The following is a 13,854-nucleotide window of genomic DNA, read 5'->3' as shown; positions in this document are numbered from 1 at the left end:
GTTGCTTATGCCCTAGGCAGTGGGCCTTTGCTCTGCAGCCACAGAAAGCTAATAAAATACCCCACACCCTTGAGCTGAGTCCTGATCCAGGGGTCTGAGCTCTCCTTTCTTCCTGCGCTGTGCTGCTGACATGGCGCCACCCTGCTGGGACTGCTGGGGGTGGGTAGCAGGGTGGTGGCCATGGTGGTGCATGATGGACAGGCAGCAGAGCCATCTGGTATGGACAGAGGCTGAGAGGAACCCGTGGGGCTGGGAGTGCTTCCAAGTCCAGCGGGGTGAGAGTGCAGATGCTGGGACCACCACCTGGAGGTGGGACAGGGGCTGGGCGCTGGGCTTCTGGACTGTTCGGGGTCACTTCTCTTCTTTTTCCTCTTGATACACTATCACCCACCCTGGCCAGTCCACCCTGGGAACCTAACTGCCAGAGGTGTGAGGACATTGGAGACGACGCCGTCTCACCTCCGTCCCCATTGTGAAGACAGAGGCTCAGAGGTGGAAAGAGCTTCCCTAGTGGTCACCAGATTCCTTCTTCCTGCCCTTCCTGCAGGGCCAGCAGAGCTGCAAATCCAAGCAGTCAGGAAGAGAACCAGCCAGAAGCAAATAAAAAGCCTCTTACTGTGGATGCTCCATCTCACTTCCTTCTTGTCCACTCCCAGGAACTCCTTAACCCTGCTGTCCTCCAGACCGCCAGGGGAGCTACCCTCTCTGCCACCCTGCCAACCCTCCGCTTCTAGAGGGAACCAGACCAATAGCTACCCAGCTGAGCACGAGAACCACAGCACTCCCTGACCCAGACCAAAGTGCAAGGGCTTCTAGAAACACACAGGAGCCTGCAAGGGACACAGCCAAGACTGGAGGCTGCAGGTCTAGCCCATATCTGCTTGAGTGGGTGGAGAGAACCAAGTCCTCTAACAAGAATAATGGAAAATGCTAAGATCAATATTCTATCTGCTGGCGAAGAATTCTATTGATGCTTAGTTCTCACTCACTGGCCTTAGGACACGTTGACCCAGAAAGCCAGTTGGTATTTATACAGTAAAGTAATTGTGTGCACTGTTGGTAAAAGCAATTTTAGCCACAGCACATTGAATATACTCATTATGGAGTGCAGGTGTCTCTATTCCAAGACACGCAGTTTACAAAAAAAAAAAAAAAAAAAAAAAAAAAAAAAAAAGTCAATTTGGAAGACATAGAGGGAATAAAGAGGAAAAGGATTACCCAAGACCTGTTATTTTACCTGCCGATCTGGGCTTTGGAGACCATCTAATTGAATGCTCTCACCCCAAAATTCCAATACGGAACAGATGAACATGGAGAAGAGTGGGTCGGGCACTTTAAGCCTCAAAAGCCTGAAGCATGTTTCTCCTCACCTCTGCAGGGTCCTGGTAACACAGTGGAAAATCCCTGAACGATCCAAGAAGGTCCCACCCTCCTGTGGAAGGAGTACAGAGGCCTTTGCCTCCCAGGCTCCCGGCTCTGGCCACAGTGCTGTCGGCTTTACTAAGTGATGGTGAGTGCCCAACCCAAGGGCAGCCCTACCCTCCCTCAGGTGGAGCTGACCACCAGCTGGGCCCCTGGTGGTTCTTAGTTCTGCACCCCAACCTGTAGGGGCAGCTCTAGAATCTCCTCTATTCATTGGCCTCTGCACATGCCCAGTTTCTCCATTTACCTGTCCCCTAGGAGGAGTCCCCGAGGAGAAGAGCTAAGGTAAAAGGCAAGGGGAACACAGAAGAGGGAAAGAAGAAAGCAAAGAGGGAAGATGGGGCGCCAGAGAGTATCGTCCCTGAATGCCCCTTCTGTCCCCCAAACCTAGCCAAGTCAAGGGAACAATGAGGAAAAGCCTGAGCTGAAATGTCCAGACACCATCATCTTGAAGGACCCTGGCTTTCTTGTGCACACTGGGACTAGGGCATGTTAGTGTCATCTGCAGACACTGACCTCCCTGTGCGTGTGACAAGACAGAAGCTCCTCAGGATGCTGGTCAGACAAGCAAGCTGTGCAGGCTCATGCTGATGACGCCTCTGCTTCTGTGCCTGACATCCAAACCCCCCCGAGTGGGGGCAGACGCAGGATGGGGCACACTGTGGAGGGTAGGTGTCACTGGGCCAGTCAGCTGCCACGGGAGAGGAGGCGCCAGTTGATGGAGCATGCTGAGGGACAGAGGTGCTCCCTGCCAGCCTGACTCCACAGAACTCTATGAAGTGGCCACTGGTGTCTTGTATGCTCCCTTGACAGATCACAGATCTCCCTGCCACCTGTGGGCACTTTCTTTGGCTTCTCAGCAACTTTCCCACAGCCCCGACAGGCAGAGTGGCTTTTCAGGCCCGAGCCAGACCTATATCAAAAGCACCTTCTGTGTAATGCAGTGATCAGGAGCTTCACATGCAAGATCCCATAGAGTCTTCTCCATGGCTCTATGGCAGTTTTCTCAGCTGAGAAGTTCGTCCCCCAGGCATGTTTGGCAATGTTTGGAGACCCTCCTGTCCCGTGGAATCATTACAATGCGAGCTCATTTAGTGACCAGCACGTGCCTGTGTGCCTGGCGCTGCTCAGCTGTGCCTAGTTTCTCACCTAATCCCACAGTGACCCCAAGGTTGGCCTCGCTATGCTCTTTCAATGAATGAAGTAGCCAGGGCTTCGATAAGGGAAATGCCTCAGCCCAAGAAGCCCCTTGGTGCACGGGATGTGGCCACGAGCCCTTCTGTGTTCACCAAGCCCAGGAGCCTTGCCCACGGGTGGTCAGCACAGCAGCCTCTGGCCTCTGCTCTGGGCCTCTCTCTGGTGTTTGGAAGCTGCTGAGCTAGAAAGGACGAGGCCTGGATGGGAGTCCTGTGGGGGCAGGCCCCCATCAGTCAGGGTGTGGGGTAATTTACATCATTAGACTCTTTGATTCTCAAAGCAACCCTGCTTGGTGGTGGTTGTTTTGCTCACGGGACAGGATCCTGAGCACAGTCTGTTTCAGAGCCCTGCTTAGGGTCGCAGGGGGCACTGGTTGGAACTGGGGTTTACCTGTGAGATTCCTTTAAGATTTTCTCCTCCACTGCCAGCAGACAGTTTCAGTTGACGAAGGGGGAAAACTTCCTGTTCTCTAGAGCTGTCCAAAAATGAAATAGATTCTTTCAGGAGGTAAGGAGCTCTCCACACCCTAAGGGAGATCAACCAACATGTGGGTGATCACCTGACAGGGAGACTTGGGGCTGGCTGGGTTGGGGCTGAGCTACAGGTCTTTGGGTCTCTTCTCCATGGATGTGGCCAGGGATGGGGCTCCCCTGACATCTCTCCCTACATTGGTTGCATTAGAGGCTGGTTGGTGTTCCTGGGTGACTAGGGAGCCAGCTTTCAACATGGCCTGGCTTGGGTCTTTCCTTTGCTCAGCCGACCCGTGGGGACAAAGGCTGAGATGCTCCTTTGGGCTCTGAGGAGCTGGATCCTGCCTCTGCCCCTGGTCCAGGCTCATCCGTGCTCACAGGAACCTCAGACCCTCCCCTGTCCCTGGCTCTTCATGGGAGACAGGACTGTTTTCTGGGCTGGACCATAGAACTCCTGGCCCCATGGCCGACAATCCATATTAATACCACCCATTTCCCACGGGACATTTCTGGAGCGTTCCAGCTTTGAAGTCCTAGACCACATGCTGGGGAACTCCACCCTGACTTTTTCATCTTCCAGATGCTCCTGGGTTGTCAGGGACACTGCCACTGGATGACTGAGGACTTGCAAGGAGCATGGGTAACTTTAGATTCACACAGGGCCCCAGCAAATATGAGAGTCTCTCACTATGGCTTTTTGACAGAAGCAATTGTTTCCAGTATGAAATGCAGAGAGTCACCACTTGCATAAGCCCATTGCGCTTCAGGGAAAAGTTCAAGCATCTGGGACCAAGGTTTGCACTGGTCATGGCAGGTGTCCTTTCATTCAGTTAGTCTGTCCCCATGACAAAGGCCCCTGGCTCATCCTCTCCTGTTGAAAGTGACATCTGTGTCTCTGAGCAGAACTGCCAGGAGAGTGAACGATGAAGCAGCTATTTTGAAGCAGCAAGATCCCTTCCATCCCAGGGGCTTTTTGCTAAGCCTCATCTTGGACATTCAGGTCCTTTCTGCGGGTGGGCGTCCAGTCAGCAAGGGCAGCTCTGGCTGATGGGCGATGTAGGACCCGCAGTCTCTGGCAGATGCCCACGGGCCCTGGCTCAGTGTCGGGAGCCTCACATTCCTCCTCCGTGCATGTCTATCAACACACGAAACGACGCAGCCAGAAACAAGAAGCCTGTGGGATGCTAATTCTTTAATTCAGGACCAGAGAAAATGAGTAAATTCACATTTTTTTCTGTGTTCTAAAACTCCATGAACAATAAAATCATGTTTTTGAGAAAAAAACTGAGATCAAGTCAGAAAGGAGCTGCCGGAACTAGAGGATGTCTGATGTCTGCGCTCCCCGTGTTCACGGCCCACCGACGCTCTCCCCCGACCCACCCGTCAACCTGAGTGTGGGGACCCTGTCATGGACACCCTCCCTGGCCCCTGGGGGCACTTCTGCCAGCAAGAACACCTGTGAAGCCTCTGACCGTGGCCCCAGAAAGGACGGGAAGAAGGGTGTCCCACGGTGCAGTCGGGGACCCTGCGGTCCTGAGGGCTGAGGCGACCTCATCGTCAAACAAAATCCGTGCAGAGAAAACAGGCTGTAAAATCAGGTTTAGTCATGATGCTTCTTCACAAGTAGAAGTAGGGGTGACCGGTGGTCAAGTGGCTCTGTTCCTGTGTCAGCTATTCAATGCAAATGAACTCAACTGGAAGTGTGCGAGGGAAGCCCAGCCCGTCCCCACAGCAGTCCTCACCCTTAAGACCCTGGTGGAGCCAGGGGGCCAGGTTCAGGGATGTCGCGTGTGTTCAGAGGGGAGGCGGAAGCCGCAGGGCCGAGTGCTTCCGCATCTGACCTGAATTAACCGGAAGCAGCCGGCAGGGCTGGCCCGGAAGCTGCACGGGGCCCTTCTCACGCTCAGGGCCTTCTGGTGGCACACCAGCAGTGGGGACACAGGCCCAGGGCTCCACCCAGCCCGCATGACAACCTCAGTCCCACTCCACAGCCCTGCCCGTCCCCGCACATCTCACCCAGCCCCGCAGCAGCTCGTAGGCCGTGACGCCCAGGGACCACCAGTCGACAGGGTACGAGTAGCCGGGGCCTCCGTCCACGTACACCTGGAAGACTTCCGGGGCTGCCAGAGACAAGACAGAGACCACATTGCAGGTTACAGTGACGGCCACGCCCATGGAGGGCACGAGGGGAACAGAATGCAGCTTGTTCTGGACGTGCGGCCCGGACTCCTGCCACCACGCCACGCGGTTCCCGCCCTTAGTCAGCCAGGAGCAGGCTCCAGGGCAAGGGGCAAGCATCCCGCCGAAGTCCGACCTTCCGGGCAGAAGGTGAGTGCAGAGCCCGAGATAGCCCTGCCCAGACGGGCGGCGGATGGGCCTGCAGTAGGGGGCACATGTTGTGTCTGAAGCTGCGTGGACTTCATTTCCAGGCTGGCCCGCACAGGAGGCCAGGGCCAGTGGAGGCAGGCGAGGGAGGGCAGGGTGGCTGGCAGGAGGTGAGGGAGGCGTGGAAGGCGGAGGCAGCAGGAGAGGTGGCGAGGGAGGAGTGGGGGGGCCAGAACAGAGGAGCGTGGAGAGGTCTCCTATGAGGCCAACTCTGCCTGATGAAAGTGCTCATGGACACAGCAGGGACCCAGTCAGACAGACCCTCCTCTCCTTGTGCCCCTAAGTGGGGATCCAGTAGGAAACTAAAGCAGACGTGTGGACAGAGGGGCGCCAATCAGTAATGGTGAGGAGCGTGGGCAGGGGAGGAGGTAAGGAGAGGAGGAAATTCCAGAACCTTAAGAGGACAGGCCAAAACTCCCCCACTGGACTCCTGGCTCTGGGGCCCGTCCTCTCTGGAGAAGTCTGTCTCTGTTGCTTTGCAGTGAGCCTGCTCCTTGCTTGCTATCTCTGTGCCTGTTCTTCAGTTCTGTGCTGAGCAGAGTCACGGAGTCCAGTGCCCAGATGGTGACAGGCCAACCTCCTGAGTCTGACCAGAGGCCCTGATGAACTCCCATTGCTTCCTATTTTGTCTGGTGCTTGTCTATTCTTTCTACGACAGCCTTGGGGACATGTCAGCCTTTGACACGTGCCACAGACAGGTTCAGAAAGGGACCCTGAGCCCAGGCACACGAGCGGAAGCGCCCTGCTCTCTGCTGCATCCCCGATGGAAACAGGCCCCCACGGGGGCTCTAACAGGCTCAGCGCCTCACGGGAGACGACAGGAGCAGGAGTTCGAGGAAATGTCCCCTTAGGTCATTTGATACTGACGAAGGCTTGTTGGGAACCAGAAAGCAGCATGGCTGGAGCAGAGTTCAATGAGCTTCCTGGCCTTCCTTGGCCTCCATTTGTAGAGTGCGTCAAGAGCAGTGGTTTATCCGTGGGACGGTGGTGAGGATGAACTCGGCTGACACAGGCCCGTAGCTGAGCAGGAGGCCCAGCCGTGGCCAGCACTCTGTAAACAGCGGGCATTATTAACGGGGTTGAGCTGCCACTCAGATCTCTCTTCCTGTCACACTTAGCCACCCCGCCACCTGCACAGTTACCCAGACCAGAACGTGGGACCATCCTAACCTCCGTCCTCCTCTGCCTGATGGCCGGCAGTCTCCAGACCCTGAGGGGTCTGCCTTTTCAGCTTCTTTTTGTCAGTCCCTTCCTATGACACTCAGTTCAGCCTGCTCCAAAGCCAGCCAGCCTCCCTGTCCCAGAAGCATCCGCAAGAAGGTATCTCCTGGTTCCTCAGCACGTGCTGGGGCCCAGGCTGTGCTCCTCTGCATCCCACCTGGATCCCAGCACCACTCCCGAAGCTGAGCTTGAGCCTTTGGGGACCACAAGCCATGTGTCCCTCCTCCCTCTGTCCCCAGGGTTCTGGGAGGGGGAGGCTGTTCATCCCCACATCTGCACAGCTGCTGGACAGCAGGACCGCTCTGAGCCCACGTAGGTGATTGATCCTGCCCAGCTGTTGTGACCAATCAAGTGGTAAAAGTCTGCAATCGAAGGGAAGATGACACCCCTTTCCCTATACTTGGGGCTGATGATCCAACAGAAACATTTATGTCGTGACTCTTATGCCATCAAAATGGTCCCTTTGGTGGCCCAGAGTCATACTGGCTAGTCTCCAGGGACTTGTACATGCTAGGGCTGAATGACAGCATCCCTTCACAGACGGGTAGTGACAGCCAGCTGCTGGGCTGGGCTTCCGGGCACGTGCCTTCTTTAGCCTCCCTGCCACCCGGGGAGATGGGGCCATGATGAGCTCCATTTTCAGGTGGGGAAGCCAAGGAGTGTGTGGTGGCCACACCCTCCGAAGACAGGTCCCAGTCCTAACGCCTGTGAAGGGACTATGTCTGGAATGGGCCTCCGCAGATGTGATTGAGTTAAATAACCTAAGGAAAAACAAACGAAGACCGACCATGGATCTAGGTGCGCTCTAAACTCGATGATTGATGTCTTCGAAGACAAAGGGGAGGGAGGTTTGGGACGGCCAGACAGAGGAGATGGCCCTGTGGAGGCCGAGGCAGAGCCTGGAGGGAGGCAGCCACCAGCCAAGGACACCTGGAGCTGCCAGGGGCTGGAAGAGCTGGGGTCTCCTTTCCTGGAGACCCCTGAGGGAGTGTGGCTCTGCTCATGCCGTGACGTCAGACTTGTGATTTCCAGACTCTGAGGAAACAAGTCCTGTTGTTTTAAGGGCAAGGAACTTGCCAAGGTCACCCGTGAGCTTAGCAGAGCTGCAATCAGTGTCTCTGGGCTTCAGAGAGCAACTCCTTCCCCTGTACCAGGCGGGGACTGAGCTGCTGGGGCTGGTGTCTGATGCACCCTCTGCTCTCCAACCCTCCTCCCAGGCCTGCTACTCAGCCAGTGCACAGTAGGCACTTAATCAATGCATGTCACTAGCTCTTTCACCCGGATGCCACAGAGCTGGCCAGCCTGTCCGTGTCTGCCTGAGAAGTAAAAGCAGCTCTCAGACTCCTGAAATGTCTGCGTGGGAGAGGTGACGGGTCCTTTGGAAACTGTTATGTTGTGTCCCCTCTTTGTTAGAACTGGCCACTGACTCGAGAGGAAGAGGGACTTGCCCAACTGCCTCCCGCAGTGTCGGTCCCAGGTTTGGGGGTTTGCGTCCATGCCGCAGGGACGTGGCTGTCCATCCTAGGCGCCCGCCTCCTGCGCTCTCCCCCTTCACCTCCTGGGCTTTGGTCCCTTCGCCCCTCCGACCTATCTCCCGGCTGCGTGAGGTGGAGCCTTCTGCTGTGCATCGTGGGCCCAGGAGGTGTGCTGCTCGAGTTGCCCACCGCCGCGGCCGTTTCCCAGCCTGCTCCCGGGAGGGTGGCGGGTGCTGGAGGAGGAAGGATGCTGAGGTTCAACCTGCCTGGGCGCCGTCCTCTCCTGCTGGGCTGTACCAGCCTGTCCTGTGCTGATGTGCTCTGGGGACTCAAGCAGCAGGCACGACACAGAAAGGCGCCTGGTGTGCTCCTGGGAGCTTTTCTTTTTATTTTTTGGTGGGACAGCATGACACACTAAGGGTAGGAGCAAGTCCGACCTAGAAGGTGACTCCACGTTCTGCAGGCCAGCACTCAGGCCCTCCAACATCTGCCTGCAGTCCTTCAAGGCTCACAGTAGCCAGGGGCTGTCTGCGGCCACCAACAGAGCAAACCCTGTGCTACTTTCTTCCTATCATACATGCCCACAGTGAAGTTTAACTTACAAGTCAGACACAGTGAGATTAACGACAGGAGAGAAAAACAAAACAGAGCAGTTCTCATACTACAGTGTAACAAGTCGTTGAAGGCCCTCTTCTCTCTGAGAGTCTGTTCTGTATTCCTCTTCTCATCCTCATCCTCCTCCCCGCTCCTCCTCCTCTCTTCTGTACTGGGGATCGAACTGAGCGGTGCTCTATCACTGAGCTCCATCCCTGCCCTTTTAAATTTTCTTTTACTTTTGAGGAGGGCCTGGATAAATTACTCTGGAATGCCTGAAGCTTTTAGCCCTCTGGCCTCAGCCTCTTCAGTTGCTGGGACTGCAGGCATGCACCACGGTGCCTGGCTTGCCCTTCTTCCTAGAATGACAGGGGATACACGTGAGCCTCCTGATGCGAAGAAGTGAGGTGAGCGGCAGGCCTTGCAATGCAGCCTTAGGCCACCAAGTAGGGGCTCCACTGTGATTCTGTTACAGTTGCTCAGATGACCTAAGTGGTTAGTGACTAGTGGGAGGGTAAGGCATACCGTATAGACACGCTGCACAGAGGCATGATTCGCAGCCTGGCCTGGACAGCATATTCTACCACATTACTTAGAATAGCACAAACAATTTAAAATTTATAAACTGCTTTATTCTGGAATTCTTTAGTATTTTTGGACCCCAGTCAATCTCAGGCACTTGAGGCTGTGGAAAGCAAAACCCCGGCAGGCCCTGCTGTACTGTGCCATTGCGATTGCCCAGGCCATCCCGGCTCCGCCTGCTCAGCTTCATGCTGCTGTTGGAACACCTCCTCTCTCTCTGTCCCTCTCTGTCCTAGTTCACCAGGCTCCAGGGCCACATCCTCGGAGAAGCGCCTGTGCAGACAAGGCTCTTCCCACAGGCCGTGGGACCCTCAGGAGCGCTCGGTGCCACCATTATTTCCTCACCCCTGGGCCATGCGGGGCTTCTGCTTTGCCCCACTCTCCCTCCACCTCTGCATTTTGGCTCACTGGTCTGCTGTCTCTCTGGGCTCAAAGCTCCTTGAGGATAGGGAACTTCTGTTTTCCCTGGTGTCCCCTGCCTTGCCTGGCAGGAAGACACGCAGGGATATCTGTCGACTGACTAAAAAGACCCTCGCCACGCACCAAACCCTGTTCTAACCTCTTTACACACAGCTAATAAATAAGCTCATCCTGCAGGAGCAGCAGCTGTGTGCCAAGCCTGTGGTAAGAGCTCACAAGTACTCATTCATCTTCACAGCAACGTGGCGTCTGAGCCAGCTGTCACACGCCTACTGAGGAGGGAGCCGTGCACTCTGGGCCAACACTGTGACAGACTCCTGGGGCAGGACAGCAAATGACAAACTGAGCAGATTCAGAGTAGGCTGCGCCCACACCCAGAAAGGCTGTCCAGGTTCAACATCGGGGCAGGCCTGCTGAGATCAAGGGGGATGGAATTCCCCCAGGTCACCTAGGAAAACACCAGCGGAAATTTCTTCCAACGCCCTGAGGGAGCAGCCAACAGCGAATCTGTTGGCCCCTGGAAACGCCACCTGCAAACGTCAGCCCCTGTGCGCAGCATTAGTGCAGAGCTTTGCGGGCATGGCCAGCTGCTCCTACAGTTCCCACTCCCCTCCCTGAAGAAACCCAGGCCACAGATGAAGAAACGGGCCTGGCGAGGCCAACGGGCGTGTTTAGGCCTTGGTGATGGTGAGTGGAAGAGCCACACTTATAACTTGAAGCTCAGGCTCCACATGTTCCCTTGTTACGATGAGAAGCAGCTTTTTAACAACACCAAAATTAATATTAATGACCATGTTAATTCGTCATTTACTGAGCATCTACCATGTGCCAGAATCTCTTCATGATTCTTTACATGGTATGTACTTCCCGGAGAGCTCACTGATGCCAGGGGCTGAGCTGAGCTTCACCTGCTTTATTTCATTTTATCCTCAGGAGGACCTTGTGAGGTGACTACTATTATTATGTCTATTTCAGGAAATTGAGGCTTGGAGAAATTAAGTGGCATTTCCAAGGGGACCCAGCTATTGAGGCTCCAGGCCCAAAATGAGCCTGTTCTCTTCCATTCTCCAAGGTTAACTAGATCGTCAGTCAGAACCTAGCTCTGTCTCCTGCAGAGTCCATTCATTTTCCAGCACATGATTCCATCTTTGTGAATATGCTGAAAATAAAATTCTACGTAATGAATATATATACACACATGCATAATACTGCAGATACATATGTTTTATAGTGCCACATCTCTCCACGAGCAATGTGTTAAATCTGCTAATTCAATTGGAATCAAAAGCAAGTGCATTTATGAAGATCCAGGAACTTCACATCAGAGAAAATTAGGATTTTGATACAACTCCAAAGAAAAAATAAGTAGTTTCTCCACTAACGTGCACATGAATAAGGATGAAGGGAAACTGTTTGGAAACTGGTTCCTGAATCCTGGCAGTGCCTGTTTTCTTCCCCCATCTCCCGAGGATTCATCGAACTACTGCTGCGTGTTGCTTGCTCTGTGGGCACCATTAACATGCTGCTGGGCACCGTGAACTCTGTGCCCCCAGCATGGGCCAGGGGGAGTAAAGGCCAGCTTCACCTCCTGCCAACCAGCTCCCCCAGCAGCTGAGCCATTCTTCAGAAGCAGATTTGAAATAAAAAGTGACAGGATTCCAAGGGGCATGAGAGTACCATGTAATCGGCTTCCAGAGAAGCGAGAGCATGCAGAGTCCATGAGAGGTTGTCCTTCTTCCCTGATAAATGTAAATACACATTTGCTGGGATTTGCTGTCCCATGCTAACCACGCAGAGCCCACTTCTTCACTAGACTAAAAATGTGAAAGGCACAGTAACTTCCTCTAGCATGGTTGTCAGTCTGCGGCTCGGCGCTGGGAACACGGCCGAAGGTCCTGGAGGCTGCGAGGAAGAGGGACAGCTTCCGGGATCTATTTCTACAGCGGTCACTTTGCATTGGGCTGGGGACAGAGAATCCATGCTCCAGCCTGGAGGGAGCAACAAGGGAATTCCCCTTTGGGCCCTAAAGGTTCTGCCCAGGGAGGCTGAGACTCCTGCAGGGGCGAAATGTCGAGCCCAGCAAGGACTAGAACCCAGCTCTCCTTCCTACTGAGACTTCCACGGCAAGAGCACATGGCCAGCTTGAGCTCCTGGCCCGAGGACAGCCAGACTGCGCAGCTGGCACCTCCACCTACAGGGCCCTTGGCACAACATCAACCTGCCCAGGCCAACCCTCCCCTCAGCTGCCCCTTCCTGGCTTCTGTCTCAGCTGATGGTCTGCTCATTGCACAGTCAGAGACCCTTGCTGGCCTCTCTGCCTGAGCATTTGACTCCTCCCCAGCCTCATCATTTTTCCCTTCTGGAAACTTCTAACCTCCTCTCTATCCTCTACCCTGGCCCTTCTTCATCTCTGCCTGGACTCAAGCAGCTGCCTCACCCACCTTCCTGCTCCAGTTCTGGGCCCTTAGCCCACCGCCACCTGCCCTGAGAGACCTTTCCAGGTCAACAGAACCAGGAACAGAGAGCTCCAGGTGCTGAGGTTTCACCCCTCAGATTCGGCTCCCAGCCTCCCTGGCACAATGGCCTCAGGTAGGCTGCTCAACCTCTTATTTGTAGCTAAGTTTCCTCATCTGTAAAAAGGAATGACGATATCTGCTACATAAAGTTTTCGTGCAAAGAAAATGGAGTTATGTCTATTGTTTACTGAGCACATAGTAACTACTCAAAAATGTTATCCAATAATGATTGCTGTATTATTGACATGTTCAAAACACTTGCTCTAAATCATTTCAAGTTTTACAACTGACTGTACAATAAAGGTCAAAATCCCTAGCATGAAAACTTCTTGAAAACAGTTTCCACCCCGCCACAGCCTCCTGTGTGGCCACTGTTCTCAACCCACCCATGGCGCCAATTTTGAAGAATTGTACATACTTTATTTTTACCTTCTATGACTTACTTGCCTGACCATCTTTACTCTGCTCTTCATACTCATGAACCCCTATTTATACTTCAAGACTCAGACCAAATTCACGCCCCCTGGGGAATGTTCATCGAGTCCCTTGTCACCCCCTCCTCCCACTTTCCCCTTCCTGGTCCAGTACATGTATCTCTGCTCCAGATTCTCTCCAGCCCTGGGCCGCTCCTCCGGGCAGCACTACCCTGACTGCATTTTAGTAAATGATAGTCACGCCCACTTTCCTTGCTGGACTGTGAGCTCTCCCAGGGCAGGGATAAGACTAAGTCAGCACCAGATCCTTAGGGACCATTATGAAGCTATTCTAGAACTCGATGCTCACAGCATCACAGTGGCAAAGAAGTTGACATCACAGAGTCCTGGCTTGGAATCCTGTAGTCTGCCTTTGCTGGCTGGCTGTCACTGTGCAAGCTCTTCACACCAGGGTGAGCCTCACAGTAACACAGCATAACAATGGTCCCTGCCCCGTAATGAGATAACATGCAACGACTTCAGTTCTGGGTCTGGTACGAAGCAAGTTCCCGACAGATGTGATCTAGTTTTTAATATTGAATAGGCAATACAATGCATGTGCCAGTGAAGACCCAGCTCCAGGGAGGCACCAGCTGGACATGTTCCCCAAAGGAGGCAATAGCTCCATCATAATTCTTTGAATTAAAATGTGCCAAGAATCTGTGGAAAACAGAGGTAAGCAGCAGGCCTGGTCTCTCCCTGGGTTCCTTGGGGTAATTTAATTTGCTCTGCTCATAGCTAACCAGATGAACTTGGGTATCAATGCTTGCATAGTAATTTGAGATAAAAATGAAACCCCACATCAGTCTGATTTTTTTTTTTCCTCTTCATGGGGATGTTACTAGAATTAAAAGCAACAGAAAAAAAAGGGTTTCATTAAAGCATAAGAAACTGTTCAGCTATTGACCATTAGGTCAATAGGTCACAACTGGCAGGGGAAGAGGAAGAGGGAAGGTCAGTTGACTAATGGGCAAACAGGTACGCATTAGATGCAGAAATAATACACGAACAAACACCAGAATGTTCAATGTGTCAGAATCAACTAGTTGATGGAAAAACTGTTTCCATAGAGAATGACAGTCTACCTGGAAACATGGGG

At 53.7% G+C, this 13,854-nt stretch overlaps 1 protein-coding gene across 5 annotated transcripts in view; it reads right to left on the bottom strand.

Moving 5' to 3' along the window:
- Positions 1 to 13,854, bottom strand: part of STK32B (serine/threonine kinase 32B) — a 293,670-nt gene that overhangs the window by 23,897 nt on the left and 255,919 nt on the right. For all 5 annotated transcript variants that reach the window (XM_079154359.1, XM_079154357.1, XM_079154360.1 and 2 more), the window contains exon 7: positions 5,106 to 5,209. In XM_079154359.1, coding sequence (XP_079010485.1) covers positions 5,106 to 5,209 — 104 coding nt within the window. The remainder of the gene's footprint in view (positions 1 to 5,105; positions 5,210 to 13,854) is intronic.

This window comes from Sciurus vulgaris, assembly GCF_902686455.1.
Source record: "Sciurus vulgaris genome assembly, chromosome: 9".
Classification (NCBI taxonomy): Eukaryota; Metazoa; Chordata; class Mammalia; order Rodentia; family Sciuridae; genus Sciurus; species Sciurus vulgaris.
This window is presented reverse-complemented; position numbering and strand designations above follow the sequence as displayed.